Genomic DNA, 24,042 nt, shown 5'->3' with positions numbered 1-24,042 from the left:
TTTGGCTGCTGAATAAGTGACTGAAGCTAGGTTTGAGTCACTGACTGAGTGACTAAAGGTAGTTTTGGCTGCTGAATGTGTGACTGAAGCTAGGTTTGAGTCACTGACTGAATGACTGAAGCTAGGTTTGAGTCACTGACTGAGTGACTAAAGCTAGTTTTGGCTGCTGAATGAGTGACTGAAGCTAGGTTTGAGTCACTGACTGAGTGACTGAAGCTAGGTTTGGCTGCTGAATGAGTGACTGAAGCTAGGTTTGAGTCACTGACTGAGTGACTGAAGCTAGGTTTGGCTGCTGAATGAGTGACTGAAGCTAGGTTTGAGTCACTGACTGAGTGACTGAAGCTAGGTTTGGCTGCTGAATGAGTGACTGAAGCTAGGTTTGAGTCACTGACTGAATCAACTTCAATCAATCAACTTTTTTCTTGTATAGCGCCAAATCACAACAAACAGTTGCCCCAAGGCGCTCCACATTGCAAGGCAAGGCCATACAATAATTATGAAACACAGTCTACGTCTAAAGCAACATAACCAAGGGATGGTCCAGGGTCACCCGATCCAGCCCTAACTATAAGCCTTAGCGAAAAGGAAAGTTTTAAGCCTAATCTTAAAAGTAGAGAGGGTATCTGTCTCCCTGATCTGAATTGGGAGCTGGTTCCACAGGAGAGGAGCCTGAAAGCTGAAGGCTCTGCCTCCCATTCTACTCTTACAAACCCTAGGAACTACAAGTAAGCCCGCAGTCTGAGAGCGAAGCGCTCTAATGGGGTAATATGGTACTATGAGGTCCCTAAGATAAGATGGGACCTGATTATTCAAAACCTTATAAGTAAGAAGAAGAATTTTAAATTCTATTCTAGCATTAACAGGAAGCCAATGAAGGGAGGCCAACACGGGTGAGATATGCTCTCTCCTGCTAGTCCCCGTCAGTACTCTAGCTGCAGCATTCTGAACCAACTGAAGGCTTTTTAGGGAACTTTTAGGACAACCTGATAATAATGAATTACAATAGTCCAGCCTAGAGGAAACAAATGCATGAATTAGTTTTTCAGCATCACTCTGAGACAAGACCTTTCTGATTTTAGAGATATTGCGTAAATGCAAAAAGGCAGTCCTACATATTTGTTTAATATGCGCTTTGAATGACATATCCTGATCAAAAATAACTCCAAGATTTCTCACAGTATTACTAGAGATCAGGGAAATGCCATCCAGAGTAAGGATCTGGTTAGACACCATGCTTCTAAGATTTGTGGGGCCAAGTACAATAACTTCAGTTTTATCTGAGTTTAAAAGCAGGAAATTAGAGGTCATCCATGTCTTTATGTCTGTAAGACAATCCTGCAGTTGTCCTGAATGACTGAAGGTATGTTTGAGTCACTGACTGACTGAAGCTAGGTTTGAGTCATTTTGGGTGCCGAATGACTGAAGCCAGGTTTGAGTTGCTGACTGACTGAAGCTAAGTTATGGCTGCTGAATGACTGAAGCTACATTTGAGTCATTGACTGAGTGACTGAAGCTAGTTCTGGCTGCTGAACGACTGCAGCTACATTTGAGTCACTGACTGACTGACTGAAGCTATGTTTGAGTCGCTGACTGACTGACTGAAGCTACTTTTGAATGCTGAATGACTGAAGCTGGTTTTGAGTCGCTGACTGAGTGACTGAAGCTAGTTTTGGCTGCTGAATGAGTGACTGAAGCTAGGTTTGAGTCACTGACTCAATGACTGAAGCTAGGTTTGAGTCGCTGACTGAGTGACTGAAGCTACATTTGAGTCGCTGACTGACTGACTGAAGCTACGTTTGAGTCATTTTGGGTGCCGAATGACTGAAGCTAGGTTTGAGTCGCTGACTGACTGAAGCTAAGTTATGGCTGCTGAATGACTGAAGCTACATTTGAGGCATTGTCTGAGTGACTGAAGCTATGTTTTGGCTGCAGAATGACTGAAGCTATGTTTTGGCTACAGACTGACTGAAGCTAGTTTTGGCTGCTGAACGACTGCAGCTACGTTTGAGTCGCTGACTGACTGACTGAAGCTACTTTTGAGTCGCTGACTGACTGACTGAAGCTACTTTTGGCTGCTGAAAGACTGAAGCTATGTTGGAGTTGCTGACTGAGGGACTGTAGCTACGTTTGAGTCGCTGACTGAGTGACTGCAGCTACATTTTGGGTGCCGAATGACTGAAGCTAGTTTTGAGTTGCTGACTGAGTGGCTGAAGCTATGTTTGAGTTGCTGACTGAGTGGCTGAAGCTACATTTTGGATGCTGAATGACTGAAGCCAGGTTTGAGTCGCTGACTGACTGAAGCTAGGTTTGAGTCACTCACTGACTGAAGCTACATTCTGGCTGCTGAACGACTGAAGCTACGTTTGAGCCGCTGACTGAGTGACTGAAGCTATGTTTTGGCTGCTGAATGACTGAAGCTAATTTTGGCTGCTGAACGACTGAAGCTATGTTGGAGTTGCTGACTGAGGGACTGCAGCTACGTTTGAGTTGCTGACTGAGGGACTGCAGCTACGTTTGAGTCGCTGACTGAGTGACTGAAGCTACATTGGAGTCGCTGACTGAGGGACTGAAGCTACGTTGGAGTCGCTGACTGAGTGACTGAAGCTACGTTTGAGTCACTGAGTGAGTGACTGCAGCTACATTTTGGGTGCCGAATGACTGAAGCTAGTTTTGAGTCGATGACTGAATGACTGAAGCTACATTTGAGTTGCTGACTGAGTGGCTGAAGCTACATTTTGGATGCTGAATGACTGAAGCCAGGTTTGAGTCGCTGATTGACTGAAGCTAGGTTTGAGTCGCTCACTGACTGAAGCTACATTATGGCTGCTGAATGAGTGACTGAAGCTATGTTTTGGCTGCTGAATGACTGAAGCTACGTTTTGGCTACAGACTGACTGAAGCTAATTTTGGCTGCTGAATGACTGAAGCTATGTTTGAGTTGCTGACTGACTGATTGCAGCTACGTTTTGGCTGCAGATTGACTGAAGCTACGCTTTGGGTGCCTAATGACAGAAGCTAGTTTTTAGTCGTTGACTGAGTGAAGATACGTTTTAGTCACTGACTGACTTAAGTTAGGTTTTGGCTGCAGACTGACTGAAGCTACATTTTGGGTGCTGACTGAAGCTACGTTTTGGGTGCTGACTGAAACTACATTTGAGTCACTGACTGAGTGACTGAAGCTACGTTTGAGTCGCTGACTGACTGACTGAAGCTACTTTTGAGTCGCTGACTGACTGACTGAAGCTAGTTTTGGCTGCTGAAAGACTACAGCTGCGTTTGAGTCGCTGACTGAGTGACTACAGCTGCGTTTGAGTCGCTGACTGAGTGACTGAAGCTACGTTTGAGTTGCTGACTGAGTGGCTGAAGCTACATTTTGGATGCTGACTGACTGAAGCTAGGATTGAGTCGCTGACTGACTGAAGCTAGGATTGAGTCGCTGACTGACTGAAGCTATGTTTTGGCTGCTGAATGACTGAAGCTATGTTTTGGCTGCTGAATGACTGAAGCTACGTTTTGGCTACAGACTGACTGAAGCTAATTTTGGCTGCTGAACAACTGAAGCTATGTTGGAGTTGCTGACTGACTGATTGCAGCTACATTTTGGCTGCAAATTGACTGAAGCTACGCTTTGGGTGCCGAATGACAGAAGCTAGTTTTGAGTCATTGACTGAGTGAAGATACGTTTTAGTCACTGACTGACTTAAGTTAGGTTTTGGCTGCAGACTGACTGAAGCTACGTTTTGGGTGCTGACTGAAACTACATTTGAGTCGCTGACTGACTGAATCTACATTATGGCTGCTGAACGACTGAAGCTACGTTTGAGCCGCTGACTGAGTGACTGAAGCTATGTTTTGGCTGCTGAATGACTGAAGCTATGTTTTGGCTGCTGAATGACTGAAGCTACGTTTTGGCTACAGACTGACTGAAGCTAATTTTGGCTGCTGAACAACTGAAGCTATGTTGGAGTTGCTGACTGACTGATTGCAGCTACATTTTGGCTGCAAATTGACTGAAGCTACGCTTTGGGTGCCGAATGACAGAAGCTAGTTTTGAGTCATTGACTGAGTGAAGATACGTTTTAGTCACTGACTGACTTAAGTTAGGTTTTGGCTGCAGACTGACTGAAGCTACGTTTTGGGTGCTGACTGAAACTACATTTGAGTCGCTGACTGACTGAATCTACATTATGGCTGCTGAACGACTGAAGCTACGTTTGAGCCGCTGACTGAGTGACTGAAGCTATGTTTTGGCTGCTGAATGACTGAAGCTACATTTTGGCTACAGACTGACTGAAGCTACGTTTTGGCTACAGACTGACTGAAGCTAATTTTGGCTGCTGAATGACTGAAGCTATGTTTGAGTTGCTGACTGACTGATTGCAGCTACATTTTAGCTGCAGATGGACTGAAGCTAGTTTTTAGTCGTTGACTGACTTAAGTTAGGTTTTGGCTGCAGACTGACTGAAGCTACATTTTGGGTGCTGACTGAAGCTACGTTTTGGGTGCTGACTGAAACTACATTTGAGTCACTGACTGAGTGACTGAAGCTACGTTTGAGTCGCTGACTGACTGACTGAAGCTACTTTTGAGTCGCTGACTGACTGACTGAAGCTAGTTTTGGCTGCTGAAAGACTGCAGCTACGTTTGAGTCGCTGACTGAGTGACTGAAGCTACGTTTGAGTCGCTGACTGAGTGACTGCAGCTACATTTTGGGTGCCGAATGACTGAAGCTAGTTTTGAGTCGCTGACTGAATGACTGAAGCTAATTTTGAGTTGCTGACTGAGTGGCTGAAGCTACGTTTGAGTTGCTGACTGAGTGGCTGAAGCTACATTTTGGATGCTGACTGACTGACGCCAGGTTTGAGTCGCTGACTGACTGAAGCTAGGATTGAGTCGCTGACTGACTGAAGCTAGGATTGAGTCGCTGACTGACTGAAGCTATGTTTTGGCTGCTGAATGACTGAAGCTGCGTTTTGGCTACAGACTGACTGAAGCTAATTTTGGCTGCTGAACAACTGAAGCTATGTTGGAGTTGCTGACTGACTGATTGCAGCTACATTTTGGCTGCAGATTGACTGAAGCTACGCTTTGGGTGCCGAATGACAGAAGCTAGTTTTGAGTCATTGACTGAATGAAGATACGTTTTAGTCACTGACTGACTTAAGTTAGGTTTTGGCTGCAGACTGACTGAAGCTACGTTTTGGGTGCTGACTGAAACTACATTTGAGTCACTGACTGAAACTACATTTGAGTCACTGACTGAGTGACTGAAGCTACGTTTTGGCTGCAGAATGACTGAAGCTAATTTTGACTGATGAATGACGGAAGCCAGGTTTGAGTCACTGGCTGACTGAAGCTAGGTTTGAGTCGCTGACTGAAGCTAGGTTTGAGTTGCTGACTGAAGCTAAGTTATGGCTGCTGAATGACTGAAGCTACATTTGAGTCATTGACTGAGTGAGTAAAGCTATGTTGTGGCTGCAGAATGACTGAAGCTATGTTTTAGCTACAGACTGACTGAAGCTAGTTTTGGCTGCTGAACGACTGAAGCTACGTTTAGGGTGCCGAATGACTGAAGCTAGTTTTGAGTCACTGAGTGAGAGTCGCTGACTGAGTGAAGTTAGGTTTTGGCTGCAGACTGAGTGAAGATACGTTTTAGTCGCTGAGTGCCTGAAGCTACGTTTGAGTCGCTGACTGAGTGACTGAAGCTGCGTTTTGGCTGCTGACTGACTGAAGCTGCGTTTTCGCTGCTGACTGAAGCTAGGTTTGAGTCGCTGACTGAATGATTGAAGCCACATTTGAATCATTGACTGAGTGACTGAAGCTATGTTTTGGCTGCAAAATGACTGAAGCTACATTTTGGGTGCTAAATGACTGAAGCTATGTTTCAGTCACTGAGTGACTGAAGCTACGTTTTGATACAGACTGACTGAAGCTATGTTTTGGGTGCTGAATGACTGAATCTATGTTTTAGTCACTGTCTAAGTGACTGAAGCTAGTTTTGGCTGCTGAACGACTGAAGCTACGTTTGGGGTGCCGAATGACTGAAGCTAGTTTTGAGTCACTGAGTGAGAGTCGCTGACTGAGTGAAGTTAGGTTTTGGCTGCAGACTGAGTGAAGATACGTTTTAGTCGCTGAGTGACTGAAGCTGCGTTTTGGCTGCTGACTGACTGAAGCTGCGTTTTACCTGCTGACTGACTGAAGCTAGGTTTGAGTCACTTACTGAGTGACTGAAGCTATGTTTTGGCTGCAGACTGACTGAAGCTAGTTTTGGCTGCTGATTGACTGAAGCAACATTTTTGGTGCTGAATGACTGAAGCTTGGTTTGAGTCGCTGACTGACTGAAGCTACGTTTTGGCTGCTGAATGAGTGAAGCTACATTTTGTGTGCTGAATGACTGAAGCCGGGTTTGAGTCACTGACTGACTGAAGCCAGGTATGAGTCGCTGACTGACTGAAGCTAAGTTATGGCTGCTGAATGACTGAAGCTACATTTGAGTCGCTGACTGAGTGATTGAAGCCACATTTGAGTCGCTGACTGAGTGATTGAAGCTATGTTTTGGCTGCAAAATGACTGAAGCTACATTTTGGGTGCTAAATGACTGAAGCTATGTTTCAGTCACTGAGTGACTGAAGCTACGTTTTGATACAGACTGACTGAAGCTATGTTTTGGGTGCTGAATGACTGAATCTATGTTTTAGTCACTGTCTAAGTGACTGAAGCTAGTTTTGGCTGCTGAACGACTGAAGCTACGTTTGGGGTGCCGAATGACTGAAGCTAATTTTGGCTGCTGAACAACTGAAGCTATGTTGGAGTTGCTGACTGACTGATTGCAGCTACATTTTGGCTGCAGATTGACTGAAGCTACGCTTTGGGTGCCGAATGACAGAAGCTAGTTTTGAGTCATTGACTGAATGAAGATACGTTTTAGTCACTGACTGACTTAAGTTAGGTTTTGGCTGCAGACTGACTGAAGCTACGTTTTGGGTGCTGACTGAAACTACATTTGAGTCACTGACTGAAACTACATTTGAGTCACTGACTGAAGCTACGTTTGAGTCTCTGACTGAGTGACAAGCTACGTTTTGGCTGCAGAATGACTGAAGCTAATTTTGACTGATGAATGACTGAGGCTAGTTTTGATTGCTGAATGACGGAAGCCAGGTTTGAGTCACTGACTGACTGAAGCTAGGTTTGAGTCGCTGACTGAAGCTAGGTTTGAGTCGCTGACTGAAGCTAGGTTTGAGTCGCTGACTGAAGCTATGTTTTGGCTGCAGAATGACTGAAGCTATGTTTTAGCTACAGACTGACTGAAGCTAGTTTTGGCTGTTGAACGACTGAAGCTACGTTTAGGGTGCCGAATGACTGAAGCTAGTTTTGAGTCACTGAGTGAGAGTCGCTGACTGAGTGAAGTTAGGTTTTGGCTGCAGACTGAGTGAAGATACGTTTTAGTCGCTGAGTGCCTGAACCTACGTTCGAGTCGCTGACTGAGTGACTGAAGCTGCGTTTTGGCTGCTGACTGACTGAAGCTGCGTTTTCGCTGCTGACTGACTGAAGCTAGGTTTGAGTCGCTGACTGAGTGATTGAAGCCACATATGAATCATTGACTGAGTGACTGAAGCTATGTTTTGGCTGCAAAATGACTGAAGCTACATTTTGGGTGCTAAATGACTGAAGCTATGTTTCAGTCACTGAGTGACTGAAGCTACGTTTTGATACAGACTGACTGAAGCTATGTTTTGGGTGCTGAATGACTGAATCTATGTTTTAGTCACTGTCTAAGTGACTGAAGCTAGTTTTGGCTGCTGAACGACTGAAGCTACGTTTGGGGTGCCGAATGACTGAAGCTAGTTTTGAGTCACTGAGTGAGAGTCGCTGACTGAGTGAAGTTAGGTTTTGGCTGCAGACTGAGTGAAGATACGTTTTAGTCACTGAGTGCCTGAAGCTACGTTCTGGCTGCAGAATGACTGAAGCTACGTTTTGGCTGCAGAATGACTGAAGCTGCGTTTTGGCTGCAGAATGACTGAAACTGCGTTTTGGCTGCTGACTGACTTAAGCTGCGTTTTGGCTGCTGACTGACTGAAGCTGCGTTTTCGCTGCTGACTGACTGAAGCTAGGTTTGAGTTGCTGACTGACTGAAGCTAGGTTTGAGTCGCTGACTGACTGAAGCTAGGTTTGAGTTGCTTACTGAGTGACTGAAGCTATGTTTTGGCTGCAGACTGACTGAAGCTAGTTTTGGCTGCTGATTGACTGAAGCAACATTTTTGGTGCTGAATGACTGAAGCTTGGTTTGAGTCGCTGACTGACTGAAGCTACATTTCAATCGCTGACTGACTGAAGCTATGTTTTGGCTGCTGAATGAGTGAAGCTACATTCTGTGTGCTGAATGACTGAAGCCGGGTTTGAGTCACTGACTGACTGAAGCTAAGTTATGGCTGCTGAATGACTGAAGCTACATGTGAGTCGCTGACTGAGTGATTGAAGCCACATTTGAGTCATTGACTGAGTGACTGAAGCTATGTTTTGGCTGCAAAATGACTGAAGCTATGTTTGAGTCACTGAGTGACTGAAGCTACGTTTTGATACAGACTGACTGAAGCTATGTTTTGGGTGCTGAATGACTGAATCTATGTTTTAGTCACTGACTAAGTGACTTAAGCTAGGTTTGAGTTGCTACCTGAGTGACTGAAGCTAGGTTTGAGTTGCTACCTGAGAGACTAAAGCTAGGTTTGAGTCGCTGACTGACTGAAGCAACGTTTTAGTCGCTGACTGAGTGAAGTTAGGTTTTGGCTGCACACTGACTGAAGCTACGTTTTAGTTGCTGACTGAGTGAAGTTAGGTTTTGGCTGCACACTGACTGAAGCTACGTTTTAGTTGCTGACTGAGTGAAGTTAGGTTTTGGCTGCTGAAAGACTGAACCTACGTTTTAGTTGCTGACTGACTGAAGCTACATTTAAGTCACTGACTGAGTGACTGAAGCTACGTTTGAGTCACTGACTGAGTGACTGAAGCTATATTTTGGCTGCAGAATGAATGAAGCTACATTTTGGCTGCTGAATGACTGAAGCTACGTTTGAGTCGCTGACTGAGTGACTAAAGCTATGTTTGAGTCGCTGACTGAGTGACTAAAGCTATGTATTGGCTACAGACAGACCGAAGCTACGCTTGAGTTGCTGACTGAGTGACGGAAGCTGCGTTTTGTCTGCTAACTAACCGAAGCTACGTTTTGGGTGCTGAATGTCTGAAGCTAGGTTTGAGTCACTGACTGACTGAAGCTAGGTTTCAGTCGCTGACTGATTGACTGAAGCTACGTTTTGGCTGGAGACTGAGTGATTGAAGCTACATTTTGTGTGCTTAGCACTGAAGCTACGTTTTGGCTACAGACTGACTGAAGCTACGTTTTGGCTGCTGAATAACTGAAGCTAGTTTTGGCTGCTGAATGATGGAAGCTATGTTTGAGTCGCTGTTTGAGTGATTGAAGCGACATTTGAGTCATTGACTGAGTGACTGAAGCTACGTTTTGGCTGCTGAATAACTGAAGCTAGTTTTGGCTGCTGAATGACGGAAGCTACGTTTTGGGTGCCAAATGACTGTAGCTAGTTTTGAGTCGCTGACTGACTGAAGCTACGATTTGGCTGCTGACCGACTGAAGCTATGTTTGAGTCGCTGTTTGAGTGATTGAAGCTACATTTGAGTCATTGACTGAGTGACTGAAGCTACGTTTTGGCTGCTGAATGACTGAAGCAATGTTTGAGTCGCTGAGTGAGTGAAGCTACGTTTTGGCTATAGACTGACTGAAGCTACATTTTGGCTACAGACTGACTGAAGCTACGTTTTGGCTACAGACTGACTGAAGCTACATTTTGGCTGCCGAATGACGGAAGCTACGTTTTGGGTGCCGAATGACTGTAGCTAGGTGTGAGTCGTTGACTCAGTGACTGAAGCTGTGTTTTGGCTGCTGAATGACTGAAGCTACGTTTTGGCTGCTGAATGACTGAAGCTATGTTTGAGTCGCTGTTTGAGTGATTGAAGCTACATTTGAGTCATTGACTGAGTGACTGAAGCTACGTTTTGGCTGCTAAATGACTGAAGCTACATTTGAGTTGCTGAGTGAATGAAGCTATGTTTTGGCTGCTGAATGACGGAAGCTACATTTTAGGTGTGGAATGACTGAAGCTAGTTTTAAGTCTCTGACTAAGTGAATGTAGCTAGGTTTGAGTCACTGACTGACTTAAGCTAAGTTTTAATTGCTGACTGACTGACTGTGTGTTTGTTTGTTTTTTCTTGGAACACCAGCAGGAGCTGTATTGTGATAAATTGTGGAACCGTAAGTATTTGTTGTTATTTATAACACCGTGCTAACAGCGCCGCTCTCCAGGCCGCGGGTATTACACATGTAGCCCTGTCTAAAGTCACTGACTACAGTACATAAAATCAGTAACATATGTAAATAGTTGTAGGATACACCAAAAGTTCATGATATTAAAACTGGTTAGAAGGTGCATTAGATACATTTGCATAAATAACATATGTACTGTTTAAAAGTTAAGCTACACATTTCTAAAATGTGCCATGGTCCTTTAAAATCCTGAACTTAGGAGAATATGAGTTTGTTTGAGCAAAAAGTCTGTGCAATCTAACCTGTTAACAATTTAATGTCAGTCAGTTTGTTTTAAGTATTGCTATTGGATTTTACTGAAGTAACAGCCAATCCCAAGTTTTTCCTAAAAAGGGGCAGAACAAGTGACGTGAGCCAGAGTGTCTTTTTTTTTTTTTTTTAGCAGACGTACTGAGGGTCGGAGGGAAAGAGTCAGTCGGTGTGTAACAGCGTTCTTCAAGTTTTATCTGCACGGTCGACTACTCGTGGGCCTGATAATAACTTGTTTGTAACTTAAAGGTAAAGAAAAACCGTGTGCCATTCGTTCTGTGTTGTAACGAACAGTTATAGTGATAATTCATGTGTGGTGTTAGTTAGCGGTCTGCTAATTAGCGTAGCATACCATGAACATGTGCCTTGATACCATACTGTTCCTGTAGTATTGAAATGCTTGCTAGTTGAAACAGATTTCACGTATTTCATCACGAAATAAGTGCTGGTATTGTGACTCAACTGAGTTAATATGCTTAAAGGAGACGTGGAGAGAGAGAGAGGTTTGGAGCGGTTTTCCCAGTCTTCCCAGTGGATGGACTCTGCTGTTTTTCCTGGTGCTGTTTCGTGCTCATTCTTCCTGGTGGTTCCTGAGGTCCCGACAGCTCCGGTGGTTCCTGGTACTAGCTGCTCCGGTCTTACTGCCATTGCCCTGGTGACTGTTAGCTCCCCTATCAATTCATTTGGGATTTGTGAGTATTAAGTGAATCAACTGAACTGCACGTGCTTTTTTTTTTTTTTTTGTTCTGCTTGTGTCGGAGTGAAGCGGCCATAAAGTTTTAGGCCCCATCGCACCCTGGCTTCAACTCAGGCCTGCAACTTTTGATTAAGGAGTAAAAATTGAGTGTGTGTGTGGGCCCACTGAAGATTTGGAGTTATTGAGTTTTTTTTTCATATATTTTTTTAGGGTTCTAGCCAAAGTTCAAGAGTATTTTTTTTTTTTAAAGAAAGACAGGTCACTTTATATTAGCGCAGCTCAAGAACAGGAAGATAATGTTATCTCATATAAATGTGTAAAAGATTTTTTTTGTTGTTGTTGTATACTAAAGAAAAAAACTTGAAAGCAGAAGAAACCTCAGTTCAACTTGCACATTTTCAGTTATAACATTTTTAGTTTTGTTTATATTATTTTTACGTTACCAAAAGTTGTTTTTCTTCTTCAAGTTGTGTAAATAAATGCCTGCACAAGGATTATTGCATTTAAAGTACCGTTGTATGGTGTCCTTATTAATTTTAGTAGGAAAACTCAGAGATCAAGATTTAGTAAAACTTAAAGGGAGGTACCTTAAAGGGTAATAAAACATAAAACAGTTCATCAACGAACTCAGGCCCGATCCCATTGTACTACCCACTCTAGATAACTATAGCTACGTGGGACAAGGGTTACACACACAAGGCCTAAACCATCACTCTGCGCCTGTGACTTTGAATTCATTACAAGCAAAGCACGCTTAATTGGCTTCGTGTCCTGACAGCCATTAGTGCCTGACATCAAAGTGGTGGAGCAGTGAAAGAGGAGTGGCAGGTATTCTTCATCCATCTTCCCTCCCTGTGGGCTGAGCCGGCCTTCCTGTGCACCGGCCTGGTCAGCCTGGCACCGATGCATTCTGGGTAAATCCCCCAAACTATTAGCTGCTCAGGGTCTGTCACTGTGGACACGTCGTTTGTGCTTTGGTGTGCACCAGAAAAAGCTTGAGACGGGTCCTTGTGGTTCTCCTTCTGAAGCTGATGTATTGTGCAGTCTCCATCCTCCCTCTCTCTCTTTGCTAATTCACTGCAGAAAACGGTTCTGGAGAGCATTAGCATGGCTAAAGTCCTTCAGCTTCAGGGGGGGTCACAGTCCTAATGCTGGCAACCCTGTCATCCAGCTGAGGGTAGTTTAGCCTTTTTTGCATTTGGTTTGTTTTTTTTGGGGTGGGGGTAGCACCCCACACTCACCACCGTGTTTTCCTTTGATACACTGTGACGGCTTATTAAGAAACCTTTAACTTCCAGTACGTGAGAACCCTCAGTGACTTTTATTAACTCAAGCACGTAATACATTTTTATTGTCAAGTTCCTATTGAACATACAGGACATAATAATCTTGAGTCGTGAGAGAGCATTTAATTGTAAATCAGGTCATCATGGTGACAGGTCATGAATCCCGCTACATATTGCTGTTTTGTAATTATTTTTAATCCAGTCTGGCTGTGACACTCACCAATATAACAGCTGGCTGATATGAGTTTTCATCAACGTATATCATCACTGTTACTTTTGCACATCTGAAAACGTATATGAAATAAACAGTGCAGAAAAACTATTCTGGCTGTTGGAAATGGTGTCATTATGTAGTTTGTTCAGCAGAGGGCACTCCAACTGTCGGGTGACATACGTTGGTTGTGCATTTTAATTATATTTATTTCAGGGTGGCGACCGCAGAAGCGGATGTCACTGAGAGATTAAAAAAAAGTTGCCAAGGGTGTACGAGAGTCATCCTGAGTTGCTGAAGTCTCTGGATGTTGGTGGGCTGTCATGGCTGACACACTTATACAGCGCTGACGGATGGACAGTACCTCTGGTTTGGCAAACTGGGATGGTGGTCCCTGTCTTTAAAAAGGGGACCAGAGAGTGTGTTCCAGTTATAGAGAAATCAAAATTCTCAGCCTTCCTGGAAAAGTCTATGGCAGGGTACTAGAGAGGAGACTTAAACCGTTAGTCAAACCTCAGATTCAGGAGGAGCAATGTGGGTTCCATCCTGGTCGTTAAATGGTGGACCAGCTCTTTGCCCTCGCAAGGATATTGGAAGGGTCTACACATGTTTTGTGGACTTGGAAATGGTGTGTTACCTGGTCCTTCAGGGTATCCTGTTGGGGGGGTGCAGGAGTATGTGGTACCGGATACTCCAACAGGGCTGCCCCTTGTCACCAATCCTGTTTGGGATGTTAATGGTCTGAATTTGAAGGTGCAGTCAGGGACTGGACTGTGTCCAGTTTGATGACTCAGAGTTGCGTTTCTACTTTTTGCAGATGATGTGGTTCTGTTGGCTTCATCAGGCAGTGACCTCCGATGTGCACTGAGCAGGTTTGAGGCTGAATGTGAAGTGACTGGGATGGGAATCAGCAGCTCCATTCTGAGACCATGATCATCTGTCAGAAAGCGGTTGATTGTCCTCTCTGGGTCAGGGGAGAGTTAGTTTAAGTATCTCAGAGTCTTGTTGGTGAGTGGGGGTAAGTTGGAGTGGGAGATAGATGGATTGGGGTGGTGTCTGAATTTTTTGCGGACATTGTACTGGATTGTTGTGGTGAAGGAGGAGCTGAGCCAGAAGGCTTTCAATTTACCAGTCGATTTATGCTCCGGTCCTCACCTGTGGTCGTGAGCTTTAGGTAATGACTGTAAGAATAGGTTTGCTGATACAAACGGAAATGAGATTCCTCCATTAGGTATCTGGGTTTACACTCCTGGACAGGGTGAGATGCCTGATTACCTGAGAGGAACTTGGAGTAGAACCACTGCTTCTTTTCATCCAAAGGAGCCAGTTTTGGTGGTTTGGTGAAGATGCTCCCTGGTCATCTCCATATGGAGCTCTTCCAGACACATTCAACTAGGAGGAGGCCCCAGGGAAGATCCAGGACGCGCCAGAGATATTATATTTCCCAGCTGGCTTGGGAAGGCCTTGGGTTCCCATGGAAAGAGTGACAGGACTTGGCTGAGGATAGGGAAGTGTGGGATGAGCTGCTTGCTCTGCTGCCACTGTGGCCCAGACCCAGATAAGCAGCTGAAAATAAATGAATGATTGAAATAAAGTTAATAAATAAACTGTAAAAAAGTTATTTTTTGTCATAATATTGGTATCATCATTTTTTTACTCCCTAACATTAATATCAGTAATGCTCCCCCCCCCCCCCAAAAAAAAACTAAATCTGGTTGGGCTCTATTTATAATGTTTAGGAACCTCTACAAATGCAGCTTGTCGTGTATTTTAGAATGTCATGTGACTCTGTAGGTCATGTGACCTGTAGTAACAGAATAAGTGTTTCCATTGCCGTTTTTCAAAATAAGGCTTTTTGAAATAACTGAAAAAACACTCACTACCAGGCCAAACATATTTTCTCAATGTTTGATTCAGTTGTTTGGGTTAAAGTGTTTGCTCCTTCGGTTTGTGCAGTTTGGATGCTCCTGGAAACCCACCGTGAGGCCCGGCAGATTCAGAACCAGGCCTTTTTTCAGCACCAGAACCTTCTAGAACCTTGAGTTCATGCTGCGTGGAGATGACTGAGGCTGGTCAAAGCTCCGGCACTGTGAAGTTCTGCTGTTCTGCTCTTTATCTCAGACATCTCCTGCCCGGTTTGAGGTTTCTTTTTGATTAGCTCCTTGGGAAGTGGGAAGTCCTCGCGGCAGTGAACATGTGCGCAGAGAAGAGAAAGGATACGAGATAACACCAATGGATCTAAATTTAGACGGCTCAAAGGAAAAGGCAGAATTCTTTTAATTAAGTCAGCACTAATCTGTGGAATTGGTGCTTTGTTTCCACCCCGCTAACACGTAACAGGAGATATCCTTCAGCGGTCTCAAGGTGCGTCGACGGCGTCGGTATTCATGAGGCCGCGATCCATCTGCTGGCTTTGCCTCTGGGAAACATACTTTCTGAAGGTTAATAAACAACCCCGTGTATCCCGGCCCCGAGATCGTTCATCAGATTGGGATCTCTTACACACTCAGAGAGTGGCACACCGTTTTATCATTTTAACAACGATGGCTAAAAGTGCCTCAAGACGTCCGCCTAATGGCTTATTTTGTTATATGATCCCGTTATCAGATATATTTTCCTCGCTGGCCTGCTACAGGTCAGCGTGTAGTAACAGCCCTGAATCCCTAATCAACACGTTCGTGTCCCTCGAGCAGTCGGAGGAAATAATACGTCCGTCTGCGAGTGGCCTCCGTCTATTTCTATGCTATGAGTTGCAGCCCGCCATTTTTGTCTGTAGTCCGCCCTTGTGTTACATGATAGCTGTCTGTTGTCGTGTTTCTGCAGCTCCTGGAAATAATTCCGGAATCAGATATTCACCTTCTGGAGCAAATCAACAATTCACAAAATGCCAAGAAGTCGTAATGATAATTCAACAGCTGAGCAAACCTATATATCAATTTAAAATCCATTTTTTCTGGACTATAAGTCACAGTTTTTCCTCTAGTCTGGGAGCTCAGAAAATACACAATACGTTTTTCTCTCTACACTCATCTCATCCGTCATCTGAGCCACGTGTTTGTCACCATTGAACCAACTCCAGTGTTTCTTGTGAAATATGTCTCAAAATTAAATGTGACTGGGGGGGCGGGGGGGGGGGGGGTTATGACTTGCAACTCATTCTCTGGAAAATCCGACAGTTATTTGCAATCCCTGATGATATCACCAAATGTGGGGGGCGTGGGGGCCATAGGGGTTACTGTTATGGTTGTTAGGTTTAGAGTTATGTTTAGAGGTTGGGTTAAAAATAAATGTGATGCATTTCATGACTGTATCAAAAAAAAAAAAAAGCCTGAGACTGGGCTGTTGTTTGAATGAATGGGTTAAGTCAAGGATGATGGCATGAATCCTTTCAGGACCTCATGAATGAAATCAATCTCCATCAAACTGGTTCCAGATTTCTCCACTAGCTGTTGACAGATCAGCTTTGCAGCACGCAACCTCATCATGGACCTTTTTTTTTTGTTTCTTTTCAGAACAGAACTTCTAGAATTCTTGGATTTGTGGTCAAGATGGATCATCTTGACTTATGACTTTATCATCAACAAACTTATTGGTCTGAAATAAGAAGTGCTGAAAATGAAGAAGAGTCTCTTCTGGTGCTTCACCTGATGTATGTTTTATAATTGAGTAGAGAAATTTCACACCTTCGTAGGTTCTGTGAGAACAACACCAGGCAGTGGTTCTACCATGGTCTACCTGCCCAGTGCAGCTTCAGGACTCACGGCTGAGTTTCACTGCTGTCACTTCACTCTGGCCTGTTTTTTGGTCTTTCTGTGTGGACGTCTCACATCATTTGGACCGTTTCTCAAACATCGACTCCTGTTTGTTCTTTATCTCTCTTCTTGTGCTTTGATCTTTGAGTTTTTGTGCACATTCCGTGTGCAGTATTTCCGAAATGCAGGTGGAATTCACATGGAACACAGTACAAATCCCCAGAGTGCAGGTCCAATGTGGACACAAACGCAGCACGAAATGCCGGCAAAATGCAGCAGGAATATGCAGAATGCATCCCGAATGCTGTACGACAGAGGCCCAAACGCAGGCCGAATAACACCCAGGGGCCGCTCAGAAGGCGCCCCCAATCCTGTATGAATGGACCTCAGAGACGGGACAACACCCCTGGAATGTGCACCGAATGTGTAGGACCCAAAGGGAATAACAAGAATATACCCTGAATGTGACACGAGTGCCGCAACTGTACCAAGCATGTGGACAGAATGGTGCCCGCCAAGGTATAAATGCCCACCCATTGTAAGGGCCCCTTCACACATAAAACGAAGCTGGGCGAAAGAAGCAAGAACCGGCAAAAAATCTGCAACCCAAAAAGGTAATGGGGAACTGCAAAACATTCCCCCTGTTGTTGGGACGGACACACGGTTGGATAGGTGTGCACGATACAGTGACGACGGTTTTGAAATGCAGTGCGAGCAGCTGGAATTTGTTGCATCACATCATGCCGCTGCTGTGGAGAAAAAAACACACACACCATAAAAAAAACACCACAAATCCCAACATTTAAGCCCTCTTATCAAGCGGACAATACAAGTATGATCCTTCTGTTCCTCTGTATATGACCCATGGTCATTGACATACAATTATGTCCAGCTGGCCCCACGTGTCCAGTGAGGAGAAGCCGAAAGATCGACACCGTGCCATGTGGACCAGAATCACGTGTACTAAGTATACGAGCACACATACATTGCATTTAGGGGAGGTGATGGTTTAGTGGTTAAGGTGTTGGTCTTGAGACCAGAAGATACTTGGTTCAAATCCCAGCCTGACTGGAAAATCACTGAGGGCCTTTGGGCAAGGTCCTTAATCCCCTAATTGCTCCCAGTGTGTTGTGGGCGCCTTGTGTCTGATGCAGATGGAAAAGCGCGATATAAATGCAGTCCATTTTATTTATTTATCTACATATACCACATATCTGGGTGTAGCTGACTGATATATACAGACAATGTAGGTGAAACTGACACATAAGTAAAAATGTGCGTGAGACAGACCCACGAAACAGGTGGCAAAGACATATTATCTGCACAACAGCAGGGTGGATTAGGTCACTAACATACACTCAACAAAAATATAAACGCAACACTTTTGGTTTTGCTCCCATTTTGTATGAGATGAACTCAAAGATCTAAAACTTTTTCCATATACACAATATCACCATTTCCCTCAAATATTGTTCACAAACCAGTCTAAATCTGTGATAGTGAGCACTTCTCCTTTGCTGAGATAATCCATCCCACCTCACAGGTGTGCCATATCAAGATGCTGATTAGACACCATGATTAGTGCACAGGTGTGCCTTAGACTGCCCACAATAAAAGGCCACTCTGAAAGGTGCAGTTTTATCACACAGCACAATGCCACAGATGTCGCAAGATTTGAGGGAGCGTGCAGTTGGCATGCTGACAGCAGGAATGTCAACCAGAGCTGTTGCTCATGTATTGAATGTTCATTTCTCTACCATAAGCCGTCTCCAAAGGCGTTTCAGAGAATTTGGCAGTACATCCAACCAGCCTCACAACCGCAGACCACGTGTAACCACACCAGCCCAGGACCTCCACATCCAGCATGTTCACCTCCAAGATCGTCTGAGACCAGCCACTCGGACAGCTGCTGAAACAATCGGTTTGCATAACCAAAGAATTTCTGCACAAACTGTCAGAAACCGTCTCAGGGAAGCTCATCTGCATGCTCGTCGTCCTCATCGGGGTCTCCACCTGACTCCAGTTCGTCGTCGTAACCGACTTGAGTGGGCAAATGCTCACATTCGCTGGCGTTTGGCACGTTGGAGAGGTGTTCTCTTCACGGATGAATCCCGGTTCACACTGTTCAGGGCAGATGGCAGACAGTGTGTGTGGCATCGTGTGGGTGAGCGGTTTTCTGATGTCAATGTTGTGGATCGAGTGGCCCATGGTGGCGGTGGGGTTATGGTATGGGCAGGCGTCTGTTATGGACGAAGAACACAGGTGCATTTTATTGATGGCATTTTGAATGCACAGATATACCGTGACGAGATCCTGAGGCCCATTGTTGTGCCATACATCCAAGAACATCACCTCATGTTGCAGCAGGATAATGCACGGCCCCATGTTGCAAGGATCTGTACACAATTCTTGGAAGCTGAAAATGTCCCAGTTCTTGCATGGCCGGCATACTCACCGGACATGTCACCCATTGAGCATGTTTGGGATGCTCTGGACCGGCGTATACGACAGCGTGTACCAGTTCCTGCCAATATCCAGCAACTTCGCACAGCCATTGAAGAGGAGTGGACCAACATTCCACAGGCCACAATTGACAACCTGATCAACGCTATGTGAAGGAGATGTGTTGCACTGCATGAGGCAAATGGTGGTCACACCAGATACTGACTGGTATCCCCCCCCCCAATAAAACAAAACTGTACCTTTCAGAGTGGCCTTTTATTGTGGGCAGTCTAAGGCACACCTGTGCACTAATCATGGTGTCTAATCAGCATCTTGGTATGGCACACCTGTGAGGTGGGATGGATTATCTCAGCAAAGGAGAAGTGCTCACTATCACAGATTTAGACTGGTTTGTGAACAATATTTGAGGGAAATGGTGATATTGTGTATGTGGAAAAAGTTTTACATCTTTGAGTTCATCTCATACAAAATGGGAGCAAAACCAAAAGTGTTGCGTTTATATTTTTGTTGAGTGTATATAATATCCACATATCCAAGCACGATGGTGGGTACGTACCTCAGCTGCCCCCTTATGTGCCCTCTGAGTTGCCACATCAGCCCCAAGGTCGCCCTGCATGTTGATGCCAAGTGGCCTCAGTGACACAACGCCACATGAAATGATGCAGTGTGGCAGGGGAGGGGTTTGAATCTGGAACCTTCCACACTGAAAGCAAATCGGCTACAAGATTTTATATAACGTGACATCAAGGAGGACAGTGTGGGACACATTGGCATGACGAATTGCGCGGCAGCGCGGGGATCAAATTTGTGCAAGTTTTTTTTTTTCTTGAGTTCTCTTGACTTCTGTTTTCTCTCCAAAGTAGAGTTAACAAACTTCACTATTTTAATGTGGTTTATTTTATTCAATATTAAATTTATATGTGATTAAATTCGGACACTGTGATTTAAGAGTTTTAACTTTGAGTCTAAACATATGTTTTGTAGTTTAGATGTTGTTACATCATAATTCAGTGTGATTACGACAAACAAAGTGACAAAACCGGAATATTTCCATGGAATCTTTTTGAACAGGTGACTCAGTTTGACCGTCACAGCTGAGCAGTTCTACGGTAACAGAATTACAAAAAAAAAAAAAAAAAACCTGCTGTGGTTCTAATTCCGTTTTGGCAGAATGATGCAGCTGTGACAAGTGCGAGAACATGCAACATCCAGACACAGTTCCAAACCCACAACCTCCCCCACGATGAGGCGGTCGCACCCAGCAGGGCCTATATTTGGCCCCAGTGATACTGTTTTAGGTCCAGCGGTTTTAAATGCAGCAGTTGAAACATAAAGATGTAAATGTGATGCAGTGATGTTGTTTGCTGGTGGTTTGAATTAAACGCTGTAGTTTATGGAAAACTAAACGTCTTTCTCTGCTGTGACCTTTGCATCAACAGTGTGTTATTGTGTCACTGTTTTCAGACTGTTTGGTGTAACGGGGAACTGTGCAGCCTGCAGCAAGCTGATTCCAGCCTTCGAGATGGTCATGAGGGCCAAAGAAAACGTCTACCACCTCGACTGCTTTGCCTGCCAGCTCTGCAATCAGAGGTGAGTGATTTGCCGCATGCCTGATTCTCTCCTGTACAATAACCCGTTCAGACGGCCGGTCAGGGAAGTGGGAGAGTTGAGGAAGGATCCCACGCCACAAATTCATCACGTTAACCAGCAAGCGCACAGACATGCCCGGGGCCGCAGAGATGCCTGCTGGCTCCAGTGCAGTGATTAGAGCGCTGCACAGCTCGTGCACAGTAACACGGCTACATGTCCGGACTCACGCCTCCCATCAGTCTTCATTACTGAGCCTCCACCTGCATCCTGTGAACGCGGGAAGAGAATTCCAGGACATGACTTCACAGGAGGCGCTTTGTGCTGTCAGACCTGATCCTAAAGTCTACATCTTCACCAACACCCCACCACTGCGGTGCATCAGCTCCACAACACTGTCTGATGCTGCATTTCCATTCTCTGGCATCAGTCAAACAATGACAAGTCATGGAAAACACTCCCATTGCCGTTGGTTGTAAACTTAGTTGACAAACCAGGAATCAGAATATTTTCAGTCCTACAGTAATGACTTAGGGTCCAATCTCACTGGGCTGCGACAGCCTGTGAACAGCCATGATTACAGCCTTATTCCAAAATGGATGAAATTCTACTCACAACACCCCATAATGATAACATGAATAAAGGGTTTTTATTTTTGCAAATTTCAAAATGCAGTAAAAAAAATTCCCTCAAATTTTGACTCACAAAATCCCATATCAACATAGAAAAAGTTTTTTTTTTTTCAAATTTATTAGAAATAACCTAATAAATCATGTGTCCATAAGTATTCACAGCCTTTGCTCAGTACTTTGTTGATGCACCTTTTGCAACAATTCCAGCCTCAAGTCTTCTTGAAAATGATGCCACAAGCTTGGTGCACCTATCTCTGGGCAGTTTGGTCCATTCCTCTTTGCAGCACCTCTCTGAAGCTCCATCAGGTTGGATGGTGATTTCATTGATGAGCTCTTCCCATTTGCTCAAAGTGATGTTGATCAGTCAAATCACCTGAAGGAGTTTGTGGTTAAAAAGAAATCCTGCACCTTTTTTTCCCCTTCTGGAATCAGTTTGACACCTGTGACGTAGAATTTGCATGTGCAGGACAAAAACCAAGCTCCACAGGCAGTCTGCAACCTTCGACAGCACTCAAGACGAACACCACTTCCCCCCAGTACATGACCCGTAGCAGCATGATGTGGGTGAGGCGTTAGAGCTGTGCAGGGCGGCTCCTGAACGTTAGAGCAGTGTCATTTCTTTATTAAACACAAGTATCTTGACTCTCACGGCAGATAGTGATCGAACCTGTTTTTCCAAATTTGACCCGTCCCACACGCGTCCAAACTCAATCCGGCTCAAACTGAAGGAGATGTGTCTGGAGGTCAGAGTACATGTGTGTGTGTGTGAATGGTGGATTTTCTTGGAGAGAAATGGTAAACAGACTACATTTATGTAGCACTTTTCCATCTGCATCAGTTGCTCAGAGTGCTTTACAATGATGCCTCACATTCACCATTTCACACAAACACACTCACATACTGCTGCCATGCAAGGCGCCCAAGGCGCCCACTACACAACAGGAGTAGCTCGGGGATTAAAGACGTTGCCCAAGGGCCCTTAGTGATTTTCCGGTGAGGCTGGGATTTGAACCGAGGATCCTCTGGTCTCAAGCCCAACGCTTAAACCACTAGACCATCACTTCCCCAGAGGAAGGTTTGTTTGCTGTTGTTGCCATTGCAGCACATTGAACACCCCCACAGTGGGAGCACAAACACAGTGAGGACGTATGAGGTCACGACCCCGAGCCGGCTGGATTCTGGGCACATGTGCTCTCTGCCTTTCAACATCCAGCTCCGCCTGTCTGAGGTGGACTGAGCTGGAATGAAAACAAGCCAGCTTGTAAATCCAGTTTGTGACATTAACATTCAGAAAACAAGAGCAATATGAGATTTCTGAGATCCGCCAATCTGGATCCAGATCGCCTCCAAATGGAGTCTTCCACGGCCGAATATCCATCTGTGGAGAAACATTCATCAACATCTGTGCAGTAGTTTTGATGTAATCATGCTAACAGGCAGACAAACACCAGTGATTTTATTACATCCTTAGCTGAGTTGCCACCCCCAGTCAGACAGTAGAACCTGAGTAGTACCAGAAACCTGCCTGGCTCATGGACTGAACTTCACTCCCTTCAGTCAGTCAAACGTTCTTCAGGTCAGGTGTTTTGTAGTGTTACGTTGTTTTAATCTAGATTTATCTTGATATTGGCAGTGTCTTCATATTCATGTTTTCATCTCAAAGCCAAACCCAGTGTAAATCCAAGATTTTAAAATATGTTCCAAAATATGGACAAAAAACAAAACAAAACAGTTTTTAATGATGAAAATAGTTTTGTTTTTTATTCATTATTGACAAGAAACAAAAAAATCTGTTAGAAAGAGGAATAAAAAAAGATATAAAATAATAAATGAATAATAACTTACACATTTTTCATCCACTTTCTGAAAGTTTTTTGTTGTTTCAGTTCAATAACTTTGCTTTCTAGTTTAATAATTTCATGATCAGTTTCAGAAAATCAGTTTGTTTGCAAAATGTGTTTTTAAAAAAATGGGGCTGCCCATAATGTTGATGTCCTGGTGTTCTTGTTATTGCAGTACTTTCAGTAGGGACTGTGTACACTGTACTATGGTGTACTTCTCTACACTCAGTGTCCAAACAGTAAACTAAAGTGGTTTTTCCTCATAGTTTGATGAACATATCCCTGTGTTCTTCAGGTTTGTGCTGTCTGCTGGGTGTTCTCACACACACACACACACACACGTACACGGTGCACGCCAAAGGCAAAGGATCTGGTTACGTGCAATTAGCACTCAAGTATTGTCTTGCCACTTGAGCCGGCTGCAGCAGACGGCCCTCCCCTAATGGAAGCAGTCAGCTAATCTTCATCAGCCGCGGCCGGGCCGGCCAACGCCGCCCGCTCAGATTAAAACCCATTTAAACACGAGCAAATCTTTCTTTTTACATTAGGGAAGTTGATGAAGTGTTGAATAAAATGGACGTCAGTGTGTTCCACACGGTCCACTGTGGCCTTCAAAGCACCATTCAGATGCCCATCACAATTTAACAGAGACCTGGCTAAGATTTATGGTGTGGCGCCGGCTTTAATTGAAGCTGTTCCTCAACTTTGACTTTCTATTTTCCATTTTGTTGCTTTCCATCAGTGGAGCTGCAGGGCGAGAGGCACCTGGGCTGCAGTCTGACGTTCTGCCCGTGTCCACGTCCCACAGCAGTCCTCCGCTCAAAATGCAGCTGAACTAAGAGGAGAAAACTTAAATCGTGTGCGGGTGAAAATGCACAACTAAGAACATGAGACTTTTTCAGATCATTCAAAGCAGGAAAGTCGTAGA

At 44.6% G+C, this 24,042-nt stretch overlaps 1 protein-coding gene across 3 annotated transcripts in view; it reads left to right on the top strand.

Moving 5' to 3' along the window:
• The window catches only part of lmo3 (LIM domain only 3), a 148,856-nt gene that overhangs the window by 96,280 nt on the left and 28,534 nt on the right, over positions 1-24,042 (top strand). For all 3 annotated transcript variants that reach the window (XM_034163555.1, XM_034163557.1, XM_034163556.1), the window contains exon 3: positions 20,519-20,644. In XM_034163555.1, coding sequence (XP_034019446.1) covers positions 20,519-20,644 — 126 coding nt within the window. The remainder of the gene's footprint in view (positions 1-20,518; positions 20,645-24,042) is intronic.

The sequence above is a fragment of the Thalassophryne amazonica genome, chromosome 22 (genome assembly GCF_902500255.1).
Source record: "Thalassophryne amazonica chromosome 22, fThaAma1.1, whole genome shotgun sequence".
Lineage (NCBI taxonomy): Eukaryota > Metazoa > Chordata > Actinopteri > Batrachoidiformes > Batrachoididae > Thalassophryne > Thalassophryne amazonica.
Note: the sequence above shows the minus strand (reverse complement) of the source record. Positions and strands in the feature narration are given on the sequence as shown.